At 41.6% G+C, this 25077-nt stretch overlaps 2 protein-coding genes across 2 annotated transcripts; both read left to right on the forward strand.

Annotated features, from left to right (window-relative positions):
• The first annotated feature begins 738 nt into the window (after window positions 1-738).
• On the forward strand, window positions 739-11334 carry eif4enif1 (eukaryotic translation initiation factor 4E nuclear import factor 1). The gene is made up of 18 exons (XM_070902971.1): window positions 739-834; window positions 922-995; window positions 2686-2813; window positions 3182-3456; window positions 3893-4091; window positions 4244-4407; window positions 5180-5318; window positions 5731-5907; window positions 6945-7216; window positions 7864-7938; window positions 8683-8869; window positions 9115-9203; window positions 9299-9432; window positions 9803-9884; window positions 9984-10107; window positions 10195-10509; window positions 10658-10828; window positions 11103-11334. Exons 1-18 carry the CDS (start codon window positions 739-741, stop codon window positions 11288-11290), a joined length of 2889 nt encoding a protein of 962 aa, XP_070759072.1. The 3' UTR covers window positions 11291-11334.
• A 2402-nt stretch (window positions 11335-13736) lies between these two features.
• Window positions 13737-21669, forward strand: patz1 (POZ/BTB and AT hook containing zinc finger 1). The gene is made up of 6 exons (XM_070903349.1): window positions 13737-14989; window positions 15800-15863; window positions 15983-16154; window positions 17346-17504; window positions 20560-20772; window positions 21191-21669. Exons 1-6 carry the CDS (start codon window positions 13737-13739, stop codon window positions 21667-21669), a joined length of 2340 nt encoding a protein of 779 aa, XP_070759450.1.
• Window positions 21670-25077: the final 3408 nt, after the last annotated feature.

Genomic DNA, 25077 nt, shown 5'->3' on the forward strand with positions numbered 1-25077 from the left:
CGGATTAGGTTTAGAGTGAGCTATGTGTGGGACGCTAGTTAAGCTAACCCTCCACCAATGTTTGGGCTAATTGTTAGCGTACATTTTCCTGAAACTCAGTAAAGAGATGATTCATTCATTCAGTAGACTGGTTAAGTGACATTAACGTCCTGTACTGGCTGGAGATTTTCATCAAAACAGCTTCGTTCACAGTCCAGATGCTACAGTCAATTTCACAATTAACGCTAACAATAGGCAAGTTATTGTAATTGACCGGTCTCGTCTGATGTCAGCGGTCTCTGGCTGTTGTCAATTAACTTGCTAATTGGCTAGCAGCGTTTGTTAAAACGGTCCCCATGTAAGTTAGCTCGACGTTAGGTGAAGTTTATTGTTAATTCGATTAGAATTTTTGATTGTGCTGTTTGTTCATGTTTTAGGCCTGGTCACTTTTCATATGTTTTTGTTTTTCCATGCAAACAAGTCTAAGATGTCATTTTTTCTTTACTGCACTAGTATGACGTTATGTTGCTTCAGTTGAAAATAAAAGGCTTTCTTTTATTGACATCAATGATCAATTGATCATCAGTTGAAACAGTCAGTTCGCTAACCTTTAATCCTACGTTGTCTAGACAGATCAAAATGAAGTGAGTGGAGCAGGTACTGTCGCGCTTGATTAACTTAGAAACGTTAACTTTGTTTCCAACAGGAACACAGTCCTTGTTTGGCTGGAAGCTGTTTGTTCTGCGTCTGAAATCAGTCATGGAGAACGATGCTTCTGTAGAGCAGAAGAATGGCGATGCTGCTGTGGACCAAGTTAAACAGCCAGCAGCCACAGCTCCTTACAGATACTCCAAGGTGATGAGAAATACAAACGGTATGCTAATTTAGAGGCCATACAGAGTTCTTCCTAACACAAATTAACCATTATCAATTGTTATACAGGAAGAGCTTCTGGAAATAAAAGAACTGCCAGTCTCCAATGAAAGGCCAGAGTGTCTCTCTGAGAAATATGACAGGTAAGAATTTGTTTCCTTGGATGTTTAAAATCCATACCATACGTCATCCATATAATATTAATTAGGAATTGGCATCTTTTTGGCTGCTTATTAATAGTAATTGGCTTAATTAGGTGTCTGGCCATAGGAGTGTCTTCCCTTAAGTATATGAGCTGATATGAATGAAAAAGCTTAGTTTTGGTTTAGTTTTTAATTTAGTCTGAGTCTACAACTTAATAGCCTTTCAGTGGCCCTTGTAAAAGAGTGTGCTGGAAGATGATATTGATGGACATTAATTGATAACTTTTGTAACTTTGAGCCAAGAATGTATACAAATTCTCAAATTCCATTATTGGATATGGGGATTTTGCTGGGGAAAAACAGGGATTGTGTTTGACAGTTGCTAAAGCTCAATTATACAGAACAAACACAATGTCCTCACACGCCTCTGAAGTTCAGACCACATATCTGCATAGAGATCGAAGTATGCATTAAGTAAGGCTGTGTGAATGTTGAATGTGGTGGAATTGGGTGAGTGTTTAGGATCAGATGTTTTTATTTAAAAGTAACTTTGAATGAATGTGATCTATGAAGTAGAGCTGGTAGGCTAATGAAATGAGTGTGCACTGCTTTTTGGCTTCTTTCACACCCACTCAAACACACAAACAATTTGACAAAATTGATTAATTGGGTAGCCTGATTATCCTCAGGACCTGCTCCTATTTAGTTACATTTACTTCAGTCTCAGTGCAACACATTTAGATTCCTTGAGGAAATATTGACTACATTCAGTGCTGCATGTGGCAGTGGAAAAAGTGGACACTTTTCAAGGGGGATTTTTCTACAAAACGTTCAATGTCTTATTTTGTTCACGTCACTAACTCAAGGAAGCCATTGTTTCAGAAGCTGTCTTACTAAGGTTTATACTGACTTTTTTTATGCTTTCTGTATGGGTTCCATTCAGATTTGAGATTACAATGAATGACAGCAGATTTTCAGGACATCTGCTGATAAATCAAATATGTTGAGGGTTGCTTTGACCTTCTATAACAACTGACCAAGACAAGCTGTTGGAAATGACAAGCAAACTTGCTTACGTGGGAGTCTGATTTATATATAGCTTTTTTTGGTCTTGCTCCTAACACCTAATCCATCACCAGTCTTTTGTGTTTTCTACTTAAATAATTGTCAATCCTGCAGAGCCCTGCTGTTTTACATTCCAGGTATTTAATCAAGAAGTGATGTTTTGACATGGAATGATGAATACAATGAAAAGTTGCTGGATAGAAAATACCATTACTCCTCTTGGCTCACAGGATGAAGGCTGAATGTTGGCCATGCTGACTTTTACTAAATGTAGTTGTTAGATTATCCTATAACTTGTCTATCTAATGCTTGGTGCCATAAAGAAAATCGATATTGGACATGTAAGCTGTGCCCTGTATGTATCATGATTGTTGGTGTGATTAGCCTTTTTTTTTTTTTATGCATTCTGTATGGGTTGCATTCAGATTTGAGATGTGAATGAATGACAGCAGATTTTCAGGACATCTGCTGATAAATCAAATATATGTACCCTGTAAAATCATCTTACCCAGTTGAGATTTTGGTTTTTGAAATCATTTTAGTAATTTGTCTTATTTTAGTCTGTAAATTAGTTGACTATCTTTTTTTTTTTTTTTTTTTTTACCCAAATGGTGTTTTGATACAGTGATGGCGTCTGGGACCCCGAGAAGTGGCATGCCTCACTATATCCCACCTCAGAGCGTAGCTCTCCGGTGGAAGGTTTTAAGAAGGACTATGTGGATGATAGAGTTCCTTTGAAACGAAGAATCCCAGGTAAATGACCCAAAGCCAGAAATCCTAAAAGATTTAAACCAAAACAAGTCATAAAAATATTGCACTGTCTGTAGGAGATCTACTGATAGGTTGTGATGGAATATACATTTTATCTAGAAAAGGTTTCTGTAATTGTAATGCTCACAACTTCTGAATATTCAGCAGCTCTGGATTATGCTTAAACAAATATTTGAAACGCATAGTATTGTCTTGTTTTGAGGGATAAGATAATATAAATGAGGCAGAAATGATATTTCTTGAGAATTTAAATCTAGGCTTACACTGGCTTGAAAATAATGTGACTATGGGTGTTGTGTTTATGTACTTTTAAACATCTAAACAGAGCCTATTTGCTGCATTGTATTCAGATCCTCGTGAACGGTTAAAGGAGGATGATCTGGATGTCGTACTGAGCCCACAGCGACGCAGCTTCGGAGGTGGCTGTCAAGGCAACGCTGCACTTGCTCCCCACATCCGTCGCCCAATCAGCCCTCTGGAAAATAAGGAGAATGAGACTCTCCGTCTAGGAGGGGCACGCAGAATTGGCAGTGGCCGCATAATTGCTGCCCGAGCCTTTGAGAGAGAAGCCCGTGCGGAGAAGGAGAGGGAACGTGAGAGAGACTTCAAGGATAAAAGATTCAGGGTTGGTGTTAATTACTTTCAGTCCATCCATAATGTATTTCCCTTAGTGTTCAGATGGTGGGGCATTCAGTGTATTGAGGTCGATATTTCTTTACAATGCTAAAAAAATAAGAGTTCTGCAAAATCAGAGGCGCATATGCCCTTCAGTTTGTCTCTCAAAACCACCTGTGAAATTTTTATTTTCCAGGATAAAACTAGCTGAAAAGAGATGTGTAGGAGAAATAAAAGCCTTTAACTTAGAAAACTATTGTTTTTTTTACATTACATAAAAGTAAACAACGTTGCCTTTCTGTTTCTGCTTGGACTCAAGAGTTGTGCTTCATTAGGGCCATTTGTCCACCCAGTTAATTTCAAGAATGGTTCCATTCATTTAATGAATTTTTTAGCAGCCTGTGAAGTACAAAGTCATTATGTTTGTCTTGTCTCATTATTTGCAGAGAGATTTTGGTGACAAACGTGTGTTTAGTGAAAGGAGAAGGAATGACTCTTATGCAGAGGAAGAGCCAGAGTGGTTCTCTGGGGGTCCCACCAGCCAGTCTGAGACAATTGAGCTCATTGGATTTGACGACAAAATCCTGGAAGATGACAAGCGCAGGTCCAAGCGGTCAAGGAAGCGGGCAGAGTCTCTAAAAGAAGGCATGTCAAATCCCTATTATTCAGAATTACAGCACCATACTGCAGGTTACCTTTTTTTTTTTTTTTTTTGGTTTTGAACTAGCTTGGTGCGAATGCTATCACATTGTGGATACTTAAGGTTGTGATTTTGTTGTCACATTTATTATGTGCAGTAGTGGACTGTAATGGTGGACAGGCCGAAGAGCGGGCTGTGGGTTTGCAGTCCACTGCTGATCAGGAAGTTCCCCACCCTGATGTTCTGCCCGAGCAGACGACTGGAGACTTTGACTTCAATGAGTTCTTCAATCTGGAGAAGACCATGCCAGGACTGGCCTCTGTAAGTACTGGGGTGCACTGTGTGGTTTTGTTGGTGTTTTTAAAGGTGTGAGCATCACAGATGGGATTGCATTTATAACTCCTTTTTCATGTAGATTCTCATCCGTATCAGCTTAACAGTAGAGGTTTTCAAGTGTATCTGTCCCTCCTCCTCAAACCAGACTCACAGGTCCAATTTTTTTTTTGTGTATTTATAATCATGAACATTTTAAAGGCTACATTGACAATTGTGGCGCAGTTCTGACCTGACAAATTACAGTCTGCTCATGTTCATGTTTTAGAAAAAATAAACACGCTTTTTGAAGCCAATTGCAGATACTTACTATCTAAACTTACTAATACTACAAGGTTACCTCTGCTGCACTGGCTTGAGCTCACTGAACTTGCTTTGTGGTGGTGGGTAGTATTGTCACTGAATGGTGCACTGTTTAAATATGTTTGTCAGTGGGCTATTGCATGGGGTTAATGAGGTTAAAAAGGTATCAACAATCCAAATTTATGCCCATCATTATATCTACATTAGACCTAAGAAGTAAGTCAACCAGTCTGCAAACTAAATAAGAACGTTGTGTACTCACTGGTTTGTGGCATTAAATCAACACAAGGCCAAACAGCAGTGTATTCAATAACACTGCCCTCAACCTTCTAGCACGTTTTGTGCTAAATCGATGGAAAACGGCTAAACGTAAGTGTCACCTTTGTCCTTGTACCCTTCGTCTGCCGATGTTTGCGTTTCTCATTTTGTCTCACAGGCGCCTGTTTCTGTCTTGCAGATGATAGAGGACGTTTTGGGGGAGGGCCCTGTATCAGCTAGCCGCTTCAGTCAGTGGTTCTCAAGTAACATGAGCCCCTCAGGCAGCCGGTCCAGCAGTCTGAGGTCAACTCCCCATGAGGAGCTCGAAAAACTTGCAGGTAAATGATTTGATTTCCCCCGAAGGAGCGTCATGCAAGTATGTAGTTTAAAACCAGGCATAGCACTCTTTGGTGAAGCTGTGTTTTGGTATGTGTTGGTATGAAAACCTCAAGATCAGAGGCCTGTTCTTTAAAAGTGGGTTTAATTAAGTATTAGGTTAATATAATAAGCATATTATTGTGTAAAATATCAAAAACCCTCTGAAAGAAGCCAATCTCGACTGTATCCCAGTCTGGAGGTGTGGCTTTAAAATCTTTAAACTTTATCAACACCAAACTGCTGCCTTACTATATCACTCTTCAATGCTAGCTAGCCTATTATACTGTTGCTTTGTAATGTTCATGCCCTCAAAACACCATTAAATTTCTGCGATGGATGTTCTGAATGTTGGCCTGTTTTGCTCCTCTGAAGGGCTCGAGCCACGCTGCACGTCCCCTGGCCACGGCCCGGCCCCATACTTCACACCTATTCAATCATCGGAGTGCAGGGAGAAGGTGGACATACTGGAGCTGCTGCACAAGGCCAAAATAGACCTGAAGCCTCTTCTTTCCACCCTGTCGGTCAACAAGGCTCGGCTACGGGAAAGCAGTGAGTGCCAGTTCACTAAAACATTGAGTTATACCATGACGCACAATGTACTGGAAATATTCTGTGCGCTAGACAACTTGTTCAGGCAATATGGGTAAAATGTGAGCATGCTATAATACATTTTCTATTGCAATAATGGCGATGCATATTTTGACTATAGTGCACTATGAAAATTCAAATGGTTAACATGTATAGACAGAATAACCCAATGACTTGTAATATTGTCTACAATGGTCGAGCAAAACCTGTGTTGATGAATCTTTTGTCCGTCAACCTGTTGTCATATTGCCTATTCCTAGTTCCATGGTACCAAAGACGATAGTAGTCATAAATGGAAAAGAATATTCACCTTTTGAACTGTTCAAAGTCATGTACAACCTCTTACACTTGAAGACTTCTCTTGACAGTTTCGTTGTTGCATCCTTAACACTGTGTCAAACGTCCAGCTGCCAGGTTACTAATACGCTCTGAATAGAACTGATTTTCGGTCAACTTTTAAATTTCTTACTGCTGCTTTTAAAACTTTCATGATGCTGCTTAAGTCTGTGTTTTGTCTAACCCCATATGAGCCCGGTCACTGCCTTAGATCCTCTTGCATGGCCCTTCTCGTGGTTTCCATGCTCATGTTGGGTCTCACTGACTGAAGCCTTGTTTTGTCAGGGTTCAGATGCAGAAGGCTCCAGCAAAACGGTTGAGCCTGGCTCAGAGGAATAGATCCATGCGTGTGATGGCTTATGAAACTGGACTTTCTGATTTGCATTTCATAGTCTCACTGTAACTGTAGTAACAAGCTGCAAACAGGTGGATCCCCTTGAGTACCTGAACACCCGCCAAGGGTGACCAGGCCTTCGTCATTTAGGTATCTGAGCTTAGGACACTGACTCTGCATACTTGAGACCCTCAGGCAGGAAAGCAATTTAAATCTCCTCAGATTTACCGTATGCCGTTCTCCTAATTGTTTACTTAGCATTTAATTTTATTTGTAAAGCACTGTTTTTAAATGGTGCTACATAAAGTTTAATTATATCTGTCCCCAGCTAACTGTGGAGCGGTGCTCTCGCTGGAGGAAGTGGAGGGAGGAATGAAGGAGATGAAGCTGAGCTCAGAACCACAGGTGCGAAAGGTGCCGCCTCCACAGAGAGGAAATGGCACGCCCTTCATGGCTGAACATTTAGAGGAGGCTTTAACCGGTGGCCCTAGCGCCCGTCCACACTCGCGTGACTCAGACATGTCGGCCTTTAATAAACTGGTCAGCAGCATGAAGGCAAGTGGAACTTTGCCAACTCACCCCAAAACCAACACAAACAATGTAAGTATTTGTGTATATATTTTTTTGTTTTGTTTATTGACCCTGGCTTACTCTGGATAAGTAAACATTGTGTATGTTGCAAAGAAACAGGTAACTGCTCATACACATCTGTCCCTGTGTGATACTGCATGCAAGCTTTTTAAACTTGGCATAGATAACCTACTTTTGAAAATTTCATGAACAGACTAGAAAGTGATGGGCATAAATTTGTTTAATTGTTTTGGATGTTTGATGTATGAAAGCTTCAAGTGTCCTGTTTTTATGCAAGTTAGTTTCTGAATTGGTGATCTGATTTTATTTTTGGACTGAGACGGGAACCATGTCATTGGATGAATGCCTACTAAGGAAAATGATAATACATTTATCCAAAGGCATACCTGACGTGCATGAAGGGACACTTTGATTGCGACTCGCATGTACAAATCCATTTTAGCAGGCTTGCAATGTTGCAATTTGAGGTTTCACCAAATTCTATGTCCAAATTTTATACCAGGTGATTACTGATACTTGAAGGCTTTAAAAATGGCACTTAAAATGCCTACAACACACTGTAAATTACCTCCTGTGATGGGTTTTTACAGGGAAATGGCTGTCTTTGGTTGTATTGCACCTGTCACAACTTTTTTTTCTCTCCCATTACAATGCAGCAACCTTCAGACCAGGCTATTGTGACAGTGTCTGAAGCTCCGGTGCCTCCTCATCAGCAGAAAAACATATTTCAGGTGTGTATGATGACTATCCTCTCTGGCTAAAGCTGACAAATGTTTAGTTTGGTCTGCACAGGTCCACTCTGTTCCTCAACAGAATCAGGGCCGTGTGGTCTCTGGTTTGTAATCAGGTGGTGCATCATTATTATCAGGACAAAAATGTTTTTTTTGCAGCAGATGGAGAGTGTAAACTGAAGTGCAGAGGGAAAATGACATGTATTGAAGCTCCTTTCAACAGCAGCTGCTCATTCGTTTCTTGCACAAACATTCTGCTGCCAGTGTAGGTGTTCTCTTTCTATTTGAGTCTCTTTGAGGTGACTGTTTTGAATTGGGTCCTCAGGTCTTTTTCCAATTTCCAACCTGTTCTGACTGTCCTCTGGTGCCTTTCAAATCAGGTCTTAAAAACATTACATTAATGGATGAGGAGTGTTTTCTTCTCAGCATGGTGGCAACACTGCCAAGGGGGTGTTGGAAAATAACGACACCACAGCAAACCGTTTTGAATTATGACACAGGCTGCCGAAATGTCAACTTTTAAGACTTGTTGTGCAGTTGAAGGATTGTATGTCCCCAGCTGGGTAGATGACCATATGCACTGCTGAGGCAAGATGTCAATGCTGCCACATGTTTTGAAGGACCCTCAAATTGTCTCATGACTTGACAAAAAAAATTATGCAAAGTTTGGGGATGACTCCGATGGTTTTGCACTTAATCTGCCGATAATGTTAAGTAAATTTGGACTGTGTGTTTGTATCGTAGGAGCTCTTGGGAGGTTCTGCTCGTAGTGGCTCCCCTACACTACTTGGCAATCTGTTGGGCAGTTCTGAGGGCCCAACCACCTCTGCCCCTCTTCATGGCCTACTACACAAGGGCCCATCACCCCCTCTTTTTCCACAGAGGGCACCCTCACCTGACTACTTCAACAGTCGGTTGCAACCTTCTGCAGGTAAGTTCATTGCAAAAGGGACAAGTAGCCAGTTGTCTGTTTGAGACAAAGCAGCCTTTTAAAAATACTTAAGCATAAAGCATATCTTGGAATTGGAAAGAATGTATATTGTATGCATTGACTTTCTCTTTTCATCATAAGGCTTTTACCCAACATCTGACATGTTTAGTTTGACTTTTGTTTTTGAGGAGATGGCATTGGTCAGACAATCATGTAATTGTTTTTCCTCCCTCTTCTACCTCAAGGTTTTCCTGTTGCTCCTCAGCCCATGCTGCCAGAACAGTTTGCTGATGTACACAGGTCTATCAGTCCTGGATCTGCTGCACAGCAACAGGTAACAAATGTTTGGACACATTGAACTTAGATGAGTTGCTTTTAGTTGGGATCTCTTGTGTTAGTGTTATTATTGTTGTTTATTTTTTTGTCCAGATGAGGGCGCTGTCTATGCCAGTGAATCAGGCAGACCTGGAAGCTCTGGCATTCCAGCAGGACCTTGCTCTACATGCCCACCACTCATTCCAATCCGGCTACAAGCCGCCACAGGACAAATCTTTTCGAAATAGGTTAGTGTTTTTTTTTTTATGTATTTTAATACTACACAGTATGTATTCATGGTGAAATGGTGACTATTGAACGTGATTAATGCCTCCTTAACTAATCAGTGATCTTCATATGCTATGAAGACATTTGTTTTGGGCTACTTGTCTTGCTGTTAATTTTAGCAGCTGGAATGACGCAAATGAAGCTTAATATGTTACATGTTACAGCAGTGCTGCTTACAACAATTTCTTATCTTTTTTACTAAGAATGTTTGGACAGTCATGGGAAATATTTTGCTACATATTAGCATACATGAGTGTACTGAATGTATGCACCAAACCCGATAAGATGAATTTGTTAGCTACGTATGGCTGATGTGCTTGTGATCCGCAGACTGCAGCGCATAAATCGCTCCCCTGGTCCAGGCCCTCAGGCTGCTGGAAGAAACTCTCCAGCCAATGCTGTCACCAGCATGGTGAGCATAAACTTTATCCTCCCCAGCTATCATTGTTTTGAGTTGTCCTGTAAAGTTGTTATATATATATGTTTTTTTTTTTTTCTGATTTTACTACAGTTGTCCCCGTCATTTACACCCACATCTGTGATCCGCAAAATGTACGCAACAAAAGAGAAAAGCAGAGATGAACCATCGAGTCGTTCTGAGAGCAAGGAAGAGGCAGCAGCATATACTCATGATGGTACAGAACATTAATTTACCCACAACTTCCTTATTTGAACTTTAGTCAAAGTATTACAACACTGGGATTTGGGTTATGTGTTTACAGACAACAGCTCACCAAATCTATACCTGGAGATGATGGATGGGAATGCAGCCCAGTCTGGGGGAGTAAAGGCTGGCTCGCAGACCATGCCTGGCAAGGACCAAGAGCGTCTCAGGCCTGGCTCTGCTGGACAGCATACGGCCACCATGGTACCTCCAGGACCCTCGTCATCTTTTCCTCGTCCCATCTATCCAGTACCGCTGCTATCCCATGTACCTATGGTGCGCCCTCCTCCTCAGCTCCACCCTAATGTGGTTCAACGCATGCTGGCGCAGGGTATCCAGCCCCAGCAACTTGGACCTGCTCTTTTGCAAGCAGGTTAGGGTTAGCTTGATTATTTATTTTTTATTTTTCCCCCCATGTTCTCATTTTCTTTTTAACTGTAAAGACTTTTGTTGATATTGTCCTGATGTTAAAGTTCTGACCTTGATGATCTCTGATGGAAGTCTTTATTTGCACATGCCAGGTATATTCCCACCACACGTTGACCTTGCACAACTTCAAGGCTTGCCTCCTGCCCTGCTTGGACAACCGCTGTACCCTCTAAGTGCAACAGGGCATCCACTTCTACCTCCCAGAGCCAATACTCAGATGCAGTTAGCAGTAATGCAGCAGCAACTTCAGCAACAGAGACAAAGTGAGTGGAAGTAATGTGGCTAATATTACAACAAATGGTACCGGCATCTGCTAGTGGCAGCATTATGTTCCCTCAAACATAAAACTACAGTCATATCTTGCATTATATGGTATTTGTGCCACAGAATAACCTAAAAGTAAAGGTCTGGAAAGTAAGGAATATTAAAGTTTAAATGTATGTATGATCAATATCAGCAGAAATGGGTAAGAACTTTACATTTTAAGAGAATTTTTTTTTCTCTTGGATTAAACTGTATTTTTGTCTCATCTTGCAGTGCATCCAAGTGTCCCAGGCCCTCAGTCACAGAGCCAAGGCCCTCACCGGACAAACGGCTCCCAGCGACACGGGGGCAGCCCCCCTCTCGGCCTCGCCAAGTGGTTTGGATCAGACGTGCTAGAACAGCCACTGCCCTCCATGCCAGCCAAGGTCATAAGCGTAGATGAATTGGAGTTCCGGCCATAAGAAAATAAACGCTGTGCTGGATAGCAAGATTTATTTTCTTTTCTGCCCTTCTCCACCTCCTTGTTACCATAAAAATGTGAACTTTAATTTGAAAGACAGTGCACAGTCCTGGACAGTCTAACCATGCCATGCTTTGTCTTCAACCTTGAAGTCACTGCTTATGAAGAGGCTTTTCAGCAGAAATTGGAAGACGAGTGATGGCGATTAGTTTTGCCGGCTGAGTGATTTTTTTTTCCCCTTTTTTTTATTTGTATTAGGCTCTGCGCAGTAAATAATGTATAGGCCCAATTGTACAGACCATGGGAAAGAATCTTATTCTCCCTGTATATAGCTATTTTTTCTTTTTCTTGGTATAGGGGAAGGTGAAACTATCCTGCAGTTCAACTGAAAACTGTGAGACAAAGTCACCAAGAGCTGGTTGCATTCCTTTGTCTTGTCCAACTTACCCCCCCCCCCCCCCCCCCCCCCCCCCACTGAAGTTCACTGAGAAGGGGCTACTGCTAATGAGAAATGTTGGCTTGATGAGTAACCTAAGTGTATACTCTATCCTTCCTTTGTGGCCAGTGGCCCTTTTCTGCAGATGTGACTGGCTGGAGCATTTCAAGACTACTCCAGGGGATGCAGCGAGTGCTGGTTGTGCCTTTTTTTTCTTTTTCTTTTTTTCCCTTCCTTTTAAACTGTATCCTCTCCCATCCAACCTGTCACTGGGGGTGGGGGGGCAGCACTGCTCACATTGTCAATTTTTTGAGGGTGGTTGGGATTCAGTTTGTTTATGTGCTATTAAGTTATAAAAAGCACAAATAGAATTAATAAATAAAATCTTCAGTAAAACACCATTTGCTTAATTGTTTTAAATGATTTTGTATTTCTGATTTATGTACTGCTATGTATCCTCAGTGGCCTCTTTATTAGATACACCTGTACAATCTGATGCAACCCAATACAACAGCTCTGCCATACATTCTACCTTTGCAAAGCTTATGTTTGGTTATTGGCCAGAGAGGTGTTGATTCAACTGTGTCTTCATTGTTGAGGGCTGGACTGTATTACATTGACAAATGTTTTGTCCACCCCTTTAACATTCATGAGGGGGGCAGAATATAAGTATAATATCACACCCTTCATGGCAGAGCTGTGGTCTTGGATTGTACAGTACAGGTGTACCTAATAAAGTGGCCCCTGTTTGTAAATCTGAACAAGTGAGTCCATTTTCTACTTGATGTTGGCTGTTCATGCGAGGAGAAATACTGAAGGTTGTCTTGCAGGTTATTTGTAATCTCATCCAAAATATTTGTCAAAATACAACAATCTAACATATGTGAGGATACCTATGGTTGTGCTGCTTGAGACATTAACCAAATTACTTGTATTTGGTAGTCTACAGTCCAATGTAGAGCTAGACTGATTAATTCGCCGTGCTGATTTTAAATCTGCAGATATTTGCTAATTGCACATATTACAGCAATGGCGAGTATGTAGGCTAATGATTGACCAAGACATGTCAAAGATATGGTTGAGGTCTTTAAGAAATATTATCCACTACAGCTTCAAAATACACACCTTTGTCACAATTCGTTTACAAATGTAATAAATAAAACTTAATTAAAAGGTATTTGCCTCAAACTAATATCAAAAAGGGCTCTAGTCCAGGGCAATGGGCTGCAATAAATCCTATTTTAGGGAAGTATTTGTTGACACAGAGGTGGTGAAAGAGATTGTCAGTTTGTTCCAAAATGCCAAATTCTGTTATCCATGCTCTTCAAACTGATAATCAACAGTTACATTATTTGTAGATATTAGAAGTGTATTATATTTTCAATAATACTGGGTTGTACTTGCGTTTGATTTCGTTTGAATTTAATTTCACGGGTACCTTCTTGATTTTTATTGTCTTGTAGTGAAGCCAGAACGGACCTTGAAGTGACTTGTACAGAATAATGCCTTACATGTGTCTTGTATGGTTTTACAGACTGTGCTCGTGCAGAGGGAAAGGGTTTTTTCGTGTTTGTGGTTGGGTGGGGGAGGGGTTTTACAAACAGACCAGGCAGGAAGAGACCTGCGTGGTAACATTTTGGCATAAAGACACGAGAGACCCCTGCGGTGCTGGGGCTCTAGTTACTCCTATAAGTGACTGCCATTTCAACGAGGGATTCTTTAAAATAAATACACATGCAGTATCAAATCCTAGAGAAACATTTTACACAAAACAAGAGCGACCCCCACCCCTCAAGAAACCAGGGTCAAAGTTCACAGGAAGCTGGGGGGCTGCCATTTTTCCTTGCTGCTACTGCTAACGTTTAACGTTAGATGCTAAAACGACGGGGAGGGGCGGTCGGCTCTGGTTTTTTTAGCTAGCTGGTATCAACTGAAATCGACATCGTTACACAAAATCCGTCTTTTCTCCGACCGTCGTCGCTAACAACCATTGTCATTGGATGAATTCGGCATGGAGAAGGTAGCGGAGCCGTCTTGGACTTCTTCGTACACCTACCAGGTGAGCAAGCACAGTGCGGAGATGCTACACAACCTCAACATTCAGAGGAAAGATGGAGGCAGGTTCTGCGATGTGATCTTACGCGTCGGCGAGGAGAGCTTCCCCGCTCATAAAGCTGTGTTAGCCGCGTGCAGCGAGTATTTCGAGTCGGTCTTCAGCCGTCAGACGGAGGGCGACGGCGACACCAAGGAGCTGGAGATGCACACCATCAGCCCGAAAGTTTTTAAAGACGTTTTGGACTTCGCCTACACCTCCAGGATTGTGGTGCGACTGGAGTGCTTCCCGGAGTTGATGACAGCGGCCAAGTTTCTGCTGATGCGGTCAGTCATTGAGATATGTCAGGAGGTAATCAAACAGTCCAACGTTCAAATCCTGGTCCCGACCTCACGGGGAGGAGAAGCCAGCCTTTTTCAGGCCACGGGGGCCACGGAGCTGGGTTTCCCGGTGGCACAGCAGGATCTGGTAAACGGAACGGGAATGCTGGTGAACGGCCAAAGCTTTGCTAACAATGCACAAATGCATGTGGATGGGAGTGAAGAAACCGCCGCCGTGTTATTGGAGGACGGCGGCGAGTCGTCGGTGCCAATGTTGGAGCCTGTCGAAGGACTGTCCGTTTCCCCATCCACGGAAATACCGGGGAACCACACATTTCATCACGACGCTGGCTCCCCGGGGTCGAAAAGGATCAGGGGGAGACCAAAGAAAGCTGGCGGAGTAGTGGAGGCTGTACACTTTAATCACAGCACCCAGAAAGACAATGTGCTGTTTCCTTGCGGGACTTGCGGTAAAGCTTTTACAGAGGCTTCTCGCTTGAAGAACCACGAAGCGCAACACGGAGCCCACACACACGGCGGTGTAAACAACGTCGGTGACAGCCTGTCAGCAGCGGGCGGCATTTCTTTAATGTCTCAGCCTGGTCTGGGGGAAAACGGTGTGCAGTTGCACGGAGGGCTGACGCTGGACAACGGCCGCAAAAGGGAGAGGACCAGGCGGCATGTCGGCTGTGACATTTGCGGTAAAGTTTTTCGCGACGTTTACCACCTGAACCGACACAAGCTCTCCCATTCCGGGGAGAAGCCGTACGCATGCCATGTGTGCGGGCTCCGGTTCAAACGCAAAGACAGGATGTCATACCATGTGCGGTCCCATGACGGGTCAGTCGGCAAACCGTATGTGTGCCAAAGCTGTGGTAAAGGTTTTTCAAGGTGAGTTGACCTTTGTTCTCACTGACCGCATGTCCTGTGTTTTTGGAGTTGTGGAAAAACAATGCTGTGACTGTGCATCAGTGACTGGGATTCCCAAATTGTCCGGGACACCCTGCACAGTTTGCAGTGTTGTTTCATACTATGATTATGGGTGCAACTCTGTGTGTCTACATAAGATATATATAATACATGAAGGACAGTAACTGCAGGTATGAAATTAGTCCTCAGAATTACAAAGCTGCGAAACCACAGTTTTGCAACAAAGCAAAAACTGCTGTTCCTGTTCAGAAAGCTGTTAATCAGCTTTGAGAGAGACAGACACATAATGGTGTCAGCTGTTTTATCACCTGCAGGATCTAGTCCAAAAACAACTAAATTAATTAAGATATGTAGTCATTCTGGTACCAATTAACAAAAGGCAGGACAGAGTTCAAACCTTGAAGTGGGGTATTGTCAGTAATTTTAAGAGGGCCACTTTCTGCAAACCTTGACATTGACAATTGTTTTCATACACAAACCTTTTGGCTTCTGTTGGAAAACTGCAGAACCATTAGAGTGACATGTCATCTGTGTAATTTGGCTTCAACCACATAAACCAGTTTCCCAGGCTCAGTGTTCTCAGGCCTCGTGGCAAACTCACTGTCACCACCTACTGCTGTGGAGGTTAAAATACATGCAGATAATAAATGAAGTCACAAGTAATTGCATGCTAACTGTTAAAAAATCATCAGCTTCTTTAGCTGTGTGGAATTATATTAGTCACAGATGGACTTGACAAACAAAAATGTTATTTTCCTTTTTTCTTTCCAGACCCGACCACCTGAATGGACATATCAAGCAGGTTCACACAACAGAGAGACCCCACAAGTGCCAGGTAACATTTACAACCTGTGGATCAGAGTTAATATATTATGAAAACACACAGCTAATGATGGTTTTAAACTATAATATGTGAGAAAGGTGTCAATGGACATGTGGATTTCTGTATTTCAGATTTGTAATGCCTCTTTTGCAACAAGAGATCGCCTCCGGTCACACCTTGCATGCCATGAAGACAAAATCCCCTGCAAAGTTTGTGGCAAGTTTCTGCGAGCTGCCTACATGACGGACCACCTTAAGAAACACAGTGAAGGAACGCATAACTACTGTGGCATTTGCAACAAAGGTAATTGTTTAAAAGCATGCACTGCACTGCTACAAGCTCCTCTGAAACAACTCTGTCCCATGTCCAGACAGCTGTTCAGTCAGCAGTGAAGTCATGAACATTCAGAGGATAAAAATGTGCTGTAATCTGGTTGTGGTATTTTGCTGGCTCTGCTGTGTGTTCTTGAAAAATAGCGAAGGTCTGGAGTTATCGTGATGCTACTGCAATTAATACATTTTTCTTTTTCTATGATAGGCACTATGTTTATTTGTAATGTAAAATTCTAACCCCATTCAAAACTCTCCTGTACCACTCTCTTTTATGAAGGTATACTGTCACGTGTGTGCCATGACTGCAAAACCATAAGTATAAAACTCCACCATCTGAGTTGACTTTTGCGCTAAATATTGAACCAAGATCTGGCTATGCAATGTGTCAGCCATCAAATATGTGCAAGTGCAAGTTCTGTGTTGGCACGGTCTCATTGAAATCACTGAGGGGGTGACTGTCTTTATATATATATTTTTTAATGTGGTGCTGATGTTGGTCCAAATATGGCTTTTGTTCTTACATTTCTAAAATGGGTGATGCAATTTCTTCATCAAACACTGAATCTGGTTTCAGACACAAGAGGAACCCCCCGACTTTTCCCAAAGCCTTTTTCAAGGTGTGTGTTGTCCCTTTGCGTGTCTGGTGCTTCATGATCTGATGGTGCTACTCAAATGCAATTTTTGTAAACCCAGGGCCTCTTCTACATGCCGATTCAAATCATTCTATCTGGACGATGCATCGTGTCTTTCAGGGACAGGTTGCATTGAGTTGTGCAAAGCCTGGTGGCATTGTTGCACTATATGTTTTTTTCATTAATTCAATCTTTATCTATACAGGTCCAATGAAAGTTGTGTATCCTGTTTTCGTGAGTGCGCTTTGTACAATACAAAGATGATAAGAGCAATGTCACATTTGCAGATACATAAGTACAAACGAGATAAGAAATATGAAATGTACAAAGCTGGAACTGAAATATTGGATTAGAGGGTAAATGATAAAAAAGCTAGCATAAATGTAACTTTATTCTGGTCAAACCGATCATGGTCTCTTCGGATCAGCAACATCAAATAGCCTGTTACTGTGTAACAGGATGCCCCTTCTCATAGTCAAGGCCTCGAGTATGTCAAACAACTGCCCTGTTCTTTGTTCTTCTGGTCCCAGGTTTCTCCACTGCGTCCTACCTTAAGGTGCATATAAAGACACACCATGGCTCTCTACTGCCCCCCTCTGCCACAATGCACACCTTCCCTGAGCCAAGGGGGGAACTGCAGATGCACAACGGCAACCCTTACCACATGGGACGCAAGTGCTCAGTGGAAGGCAAGCAGCCGCCCGCCCCATCCCAAACCTTCATGTTTCTGGCTTTCATTTGCTCTGCTGCTTTTCAGAGAAACATGCTGCTGCATCTTTGTGTGTGTGTGTGTGTTTTAAACACTAGCATACATCAAACACTGCTGCCAAGCTTTTCGCTCAAACATTTACTATTGTGCTGGTTGTCTTTCTGCTAGCTTACTGTTGGTGTCTTTTATTCAGAGGGGGCAGCATATACAGAACCTCACTGTGGTAACTAGATAGGGGGAAAACATCTGGAGGTATTGCACACCTCTAGGAGGACATTTTCTCTAATTATTCCCTGCAGAACTGCAGATTAAGTACTACATGATTAGGCAGGTAGTCAGTAGGGTCACATAATGTGCTGGAAAGTGTTGGAAATAACAGTCTGTTCTCAGAAGTTTCACTGACTCGTGTCAAAGGTCAGTATTGCAGAAGCTGCTGGAGGAAGCCCTTTTGTGTTGTACCTATGAGCAGTGCATCCGTTACTATAGAATAAATGCAAGTCAGTAGTCAGACAACTCATTTAATCGCAAGTATTCTACAGAACTAAAACTACAGTGGAAATCATGGCCTTTTCTGTAGTTGGACAAGTAAGGACATCTGATTTGTGCACCTGTTCTACTAAAACACTACATTGTTACTTAGAGTGAAGATGTAGCTCTTTATTGGGCTGGAAATTGGGAAAATAATGCAGACAAATTCTAAGTTCCTATTGTAATGAAAGTAATTGAACCTAGTAGAAGTTGTCTAGACTTCATCGTTGACGGTTCTTACTCATGACCACGTAAGAATTTGGAGTGCTGAGTTGCTTTTGCTTTTTTAATTGTATGTATGTGTGTCTGTCCAGCATGGCCACGGCGTCGTATGGTTAACAGTGTCTGTTTCTGCTTGGCTGCTCCATCAGCAGTTGTTCAACGATGCACAGTGTTGCATGATTGTCCTGATGTATACTCCATTTGTCCTGGATTCATTGAAACCTTTTTGTAGTTATGCCATTTTTGTGGGAGAACCAGTATCATAGAGACAGTGCACAGTGAACTGTGAGCCACGTCCACAATTGGCAAAAAAATAATATGGAAGACGAGGTTTACGTCTGTTGATTGTACTTGACTTTCTGCAATTATATGAATAATAAGAGCCAACATGCAAGCGCAGAGCATCTGAAAAATATGCTATTTGGCTAACTATCAAACTAAGGTTATCAAAATGATTGATGATGATGATGATGAGAGCTGCTTTTGCTTCCAGAACTGATAAACTGTGAAACCATTTGCCATGTAGTAAATCCGTAAAACTGATCAAACGCTGTCACGTTGTTTATCATCCTCTAAATTGCATCATGGTAGACATTTAGCTACTGGTGCTATTAACACATATAATCCTTGATAGATAGTTGCCATTATCCTTTTTGAGCTAGAATTATTTTGAGAGATTGTACTTTTAAACTAGTGGTATTATCATTCTCAAAAGCACAAATAGGAATTAATTAGCATGATAACAAACTTATAATTTATCAACCAGCTGGGGGGAAAGTGGAGACTTGACAAGCTGATTAGGAGTTAGTGGGTTAGGACTTTACTTTCAGGTGAATCCAGGATGTTAAAATTTTAAATCAGTTTGGTTGCCATAGTGATTTGGTTTGGGTTACAGCATGTCGCACTACGCAAAGACACAGATATACCTGGTCAAACTGCCAAATGATTAGTCGTGTTTTTCATGTGTCTCATTTGAGCAGCATTATTGTTTTTATTTGCTCGCTCAGGTTATGCAAGTTTGACTGTTTTCTGCTTATTTTCAAGATGTATCAGTTTAAGAAAAACCTTGTGAGAGTATTAGTGGACTTATACAATTTGTTGTGGAGTCACTCTGGTGATTCCCCCAAGTCTCTTCTAGTGTGAGTGTCACTAAATGACCTTTTGCTACAGTAGTATAAATGTGTTTTCCTTCAGCACTGTGGATAACTGTTAGATTTGTGCAGGACTGACTGTCATGTGGCAGATAGATAGCATCTTGTTATCAAAGGGCTGCCATGCACGGCTCTGAACCACAAGTCCCAGTAAAGCTAATCACTGAAACAGAAAGGGACTGTAATACAATTTGAGTAAACACTACAAACATTCAGTAAGCCGAGAGCTCATGGGATTTTGGCGATCATTTGGTTTTAATGATTTAATTCTGAGTGTCAAAGCTCATCAGATACACAGGCAGATAAAAGCAGAAAAAAAATTATTTACCCTCAGAAATGGCTGTGTCCAGAAGTGTGTACTGTCACTATATTTACTGCAGTTTTCGCTGTAGTCTTCTGTCAGTGTCATGCCATGTGTGAGACAACAAGTTTGTGTGTGTGTGTGTGTGTGTGTGTGTGTGTGTGTGTGTGTGTGTGTGTGTGTGTGTGTGTGTGTGTGTGTGTGTGTGTGTGTGTGTGTGTGTGTGTGTGTGAGTGAACTTTAGTTTGTCGTTCACAGTGTGGGCTTTTCTCACCACAGGACGCACAGGTGTAACTAACAACATTAACAATGGCTCTCTGTTCATTTAGGTGTGTCAGTGAGCCTGCATGTGCAACAGCAGGGTCCCACCATTGTTTAACCTTTTATTAAATGTGGTCATGTTTTAATGTTTTTAATTACACCAGTCAACATGTTCACTGTGAGGAAGGTCTGTACTCAGATGACACACAATTCATGTAATTGTATCGGATAAAAGTAGCTTGTTAGTCATATGGATGATTCACATCCAGCATATTTTTCACCAATACAAACTGTTGATTCTTTTGATAATTATTTACATCACAAGTCACTTGGTTCTTATTTGGTATTGGTTGGAAGAGGGGGAAAAAGGGAAAAGGTTAATTATTTTATCACAGACAGCTTTATTGATGGGACTCACTCAACAGACTCATTCAAACTAGTGAACCTGTCTAGCAGCATGACAGCATTTCAAATAGTGATGAAATGAAGGTAATTATTCTGTCCGTATGGTTTCCGCCGGCCTGTTATGTCCCCCTCCCCCCTTCCTTTCTCCCTGGCTGGGTGTTATGTAGACCTGTGCGCCAGTCGCCAGCTGCTTCTCACCTCGTCTGAGGCAGAGGGTCGCTTTCATGGTCTCTCTGGACACCCAGTTCTTCCCCAGCCTGGCCCTCCAGCCTTGGGCCTGCAGCCTGAGCTGCTCATGGGGAAGGCAGGTGGGGCTCCATATTTCTGGGAGTGTCGCTCTGGCGGGTTGCCTGGCTTTCCCGTCCATGGGCCTGTCGCAGGTCAGTACAGCCCAGCAGGAGGGTGGGTGGGGGCATGGTGCTAGCACTGCCCACTGATTGGATGAGCACAGCAGAACTGTCAGTGGACACTGGGCAAATGGACTGAGATAGATGATTGTATAATTTAATGCTGTTGCCCCATTTTGAAATGTTTTTTGTTTTTTTAAATCTATTTAGTGATTGATCTTTAAAATGAATTGTCATAATTTGTCTACTTGGTGCCTTCTCACTAAAGTTCTCAAGTTAAATTTTTAAGTTTTTGCAGGTTCCAACCAGCTACTGGATTAATGTTGTATTTGACAAATCTTGTTTTATTATCCATTTGTCCTAATTCATTCCCCCCTTTCCTCCCATTTCCCCTGTTTTTTCTCTCTCTGTCTCACTCTCCACCTTCCTATCCATGCTGTGTTTACCACAGACGGGCAGGAAAACGCTGAGAAATGTCCTCATCTGGAATCAGAAGAATCTGATCCTTCATTTGGGGAATTGTCTAACGGTAACGAGCTTAAATCTCCACACAAACCTGACGGACCGGAGCTCGAGATGCCCTCTTTAGCCTGTAACGGAGCCTCGGCGGGGGCCTTGGCGTCTCCAGAGGGATCTAAAGCCAAGACGGACCCTGAGAAGAAGTTTACCTGCGGCATCTGCGGTTGGGCCTTCCGCACCAAGTCCTACCTCAACAAGCACCAGCACAGAGTTCACAAAGCCCAGAAGGCCCAGGGGGTTTCAGGGCCGGGTTTAAATGAGCTGGCCCCCTCCCTCACCTCTCCCTTCTCCCCTCAACAAAACATGTCTCTGCTCGAGTCCTTTGGCTTTCAGATAGTCCAGTCTGCGTTTGCCTCTTCTCTGGTGGATGCTGAGGCAGGTCAAAGTGGCATCGACTTTGGAGGGAAGTGACATATTTGCTTAAGTTCTTGCAAAGCCTCTCATTCTTAAGGCCTTTGCACACCAGACGCTTTTTCCGTTATTAATATTTTTCGAACCTGTATCCAGTCAATGCAAGCTTTCAAATCAGTGACAGACTTCGCTGAGCGATATTGCAACTTATTTTTTCGGACCAAGGTCGTCCCCCCCCCCAAGGTTTCGCTTCCAATGTACACATCTGACCCATCAAACTGCATGTTGTTGAATTCAACATGGCAGACCGTTTCTTTTTTTCACAGAACTCTGTTTTGTATTATAAAAGGGAAAAGAACTACAAAGACAACGTGTGGAGAGGAGTAGCAGAAGAGCGTCAGTACGACGATGGTGTGTATATCAAGTTTCAACAGTCATAAAACATCTTGATTTAAACTATCATCATTTCAATCATGCTAATGTAACGTTAGCCCATATAAAGTTACAACGATAACTACTGTCACTTTTTCACGTTGCTCTTAATGTAGCGTCAAAATTGGCCTCAGAATTATTTGCAAGGTCGTGCCGTTTATTTGCGTCGCTGTCGGTGTGTAAAGGCCTTTAGGACAAAGCCGGGTTGCCCACAGAAGATGCTCTGTATTTGGGAATAACTTTGCCTCAAGACTACTTTTTCTGGTTTTTACATTGCTTAACGTGTATCTGATATTTTTGTCACAGACTGCCATACGATTCCTACTTTTTCTACTTTTTCAGAGTATGAAAAGTGCGTGTACGGTGTTTAGATTTTCTTTCTAAAGAAATGACATGAAGGTTTTCCTTTATCTGGCGTGGATCAGTTGAAGTTATGTTTGGTATGCTTTCATTTGTTTTTGGCTTGTGTGTTGTTGAGCTTTCTTAGCTGCTCAAATGTTTCTTGACATGAGATGAATTATTTACTGCAACCTTAAAACAAGTAATTGCTTATTGTCTGTTCGTGAGTTCTGTATTTTGTTGTTCTCTGCGTCTTTTAAGAAGGATTTTGTTTCTCTTAAGAACCGGGCTTTAAATTGGCCTCAGTTTTGATAGCAGGTTTTCTTTGAATCTGTTGATTATTCCAAGAAACATTCCTAACAGGCCCACGGCATGTTTCATGACACATTTATTATAAGCAATTTTTTTCATACTGAAAGTGTGCTGGCCACCGAGTAGCACTGATAACTGTCAAGGACCTTAATGAATTACTATTGACAGGATTACAGTAAAGAAGCACTTTGTGCCTCTATCGATAAAACTTTACATTTGAATTGTTACGGCATCCACACTAAGCTCATCTGGTACCCAGAAAGGGACATACAAAAAATAAATTCAGCCAAAACAAACAAAAAAAAAAAGAATAAAGCTACCTCACAGAAGAAAATAACACCATAGTGCTTTGTGTATCATAGCAGAGGTCATTCTTGCACCAACTTCATTCGATTTAAAGAATAAAAAGTCTCTTTCTGTTAGAGATTAGAAATGTTGAAAAAAGTATTTAAAGCTCCAATAGCACCAGTTTTAGTTGAGTTATTTTTTTCAGATGCAGGTCTTTAAAAAGTCCTGTGGGTAGAACTACCTGTTTTTCTTTCAGTGTTTGGAAAAAGCCTTTGAGGAGTTTTGTCATTCACCATTAACCTGAGCGGTTGTGAATCATAACCAGAGAGCAGAGTTGGAGTCCACTCATTTTGTCATTATTTGATTTGATGATTTTTACAATGAATAATTTATACAAAACATTGCAGATTTAAGGAGAGGAAAGCCATTATCATTTTTCTGGAAATTAAATTAAATTTTAACCTGTAAAAGAAACATGCCTTGAGCTTGGTAGGAATGATTTTTGTACCCCCCTCTGCTTACAAAGACCAGGTTTCCAAGTTTTGTTTATTTGGTATTAAATCAGTTGTGTACATTAAACAGGGAACAAGGTCAGGTATATTTTCAGTATATATTTTGAGAAATGTAGATTATATTTTATTAACTTATTCATGCCCTCGGTTTTGTGTTTTTTTTTTTTATTATTGAAATACGAAAATCTTGTGATTTGCTCATTTTGAGACTGTTTCACTCTAAATTATGTTAAAGGTGTGTGTGTGTGTGTGTGTGTGTGTGTGTGTGTGTGTGTGTGTGTGTGTGTGTGTGTGTGTGTGTGTGTGTGTGTGTGTGTGTGTGTGTGTGTGTGTGTGTGTGTGTTTGTGCAACAGCTAAGGGGTTTGAAGAAGGAATCACACCCTGATCCACCAGCCTCTGGACCGACCAAACGTAATGCAACTTTCACAGAGTCAGAGTAATTAAGCTCACTTTAATTCTCCAGTTTTTTCTTCCTCTTCGTCACCTGCACTTCTTGTATTGCTCGCTCACCTCCTGTCAGCTTTGCTTGTGCTTTTAGTAGATGAGGTGTCTTGTGTTAGCACTAATGATCACTAGGTTAATGCACAAGCTGTCCATCTGGGTGTCTTACAGTGAAAATGTGTTCAAAATGTTGAATCCTCATTTTGTGATAAGAACAAATGGCTCCTCAAATCAGTACACAATGTGAGTCTCAAAAACACTTTTCTGCTTCACTTTGTTTCTTCCTCCACGTTCACTGTAATGAAAACATTGCCATGATACTGAATTAGCTTTAAATCTTTAAAAAAAACAAAAAAAACAACAGGATGTTATTGATGTGTGAAAATCAATTCCCCGTAAAGTAAAGTTTAATTTGGTTTTTGGTTAAAACCATCATAAAATGTAAGCACGGACCCTGTTTTACAACCATGGCCTCTTGGTCATGTTTATAATGAAACACATAATAATCATTGCTAGTCAGGAGTTACGGAACATTGGCGTCAAAACACTGCCGGCATTTGTGTATCTTATTGACCTCTCATACAACTCGCACACCGGTTGAGTGACATGTTTGTCATAGGTCTGCCTTTTTTCTTGTGTTGTAAAACCGGCGTCATGATGCAAATGATGCAAACCCATTCAACAGTGAAGGGGCTTAGCTGTGTGTGTGTGTGTGTGTGTGTGTGTGCGTGCGTGCGTGCGTGTGTGTGGTGATGATGGCTCTGTATATGTATATCTGTGTTTGATCTGTGTTTCCTGTTTTCTGTTTAATTATTATTTGTGAGTAATTTAGTCTGTTAAATTCAGTACATTCCTATATTATTTATGGTTATGTTGTGATTGTCACAAGTGTATATACCATTCATATACACATTCTATAAATATAAATATATATATAAAAATATATATGAACCAACCAATATGATCAGTGTTTGTCAATGGTGGTCCTGTACATATATAGATTTTTTTCCTTGTTTATCGTCATGTGGAGGGATGTTAAGTTATGGCCATTTGATTGAAAGTGTAAACTTCACGTTCTGGCATGCGAGCTGAACTGGGGACTGAATGTCGATCACTGGTTGGTGGCAGTATTAGTTTCACTGT

This window comes from Enoplosus armatus, chromosome 3, assembly GCF_043641665.1.
Source record: "Enoplosus armatus isolate fEnoArm2 chromosome 3, fEnoArm2.hap1, whole genome shotgun sequence".
Lineage (NCBI taxonomy): Eukaryota > Metazoa > Chordata > Actinopteri > Centrarchiformes > Enoplosidae > Enoplosus > Enoplosus armatus.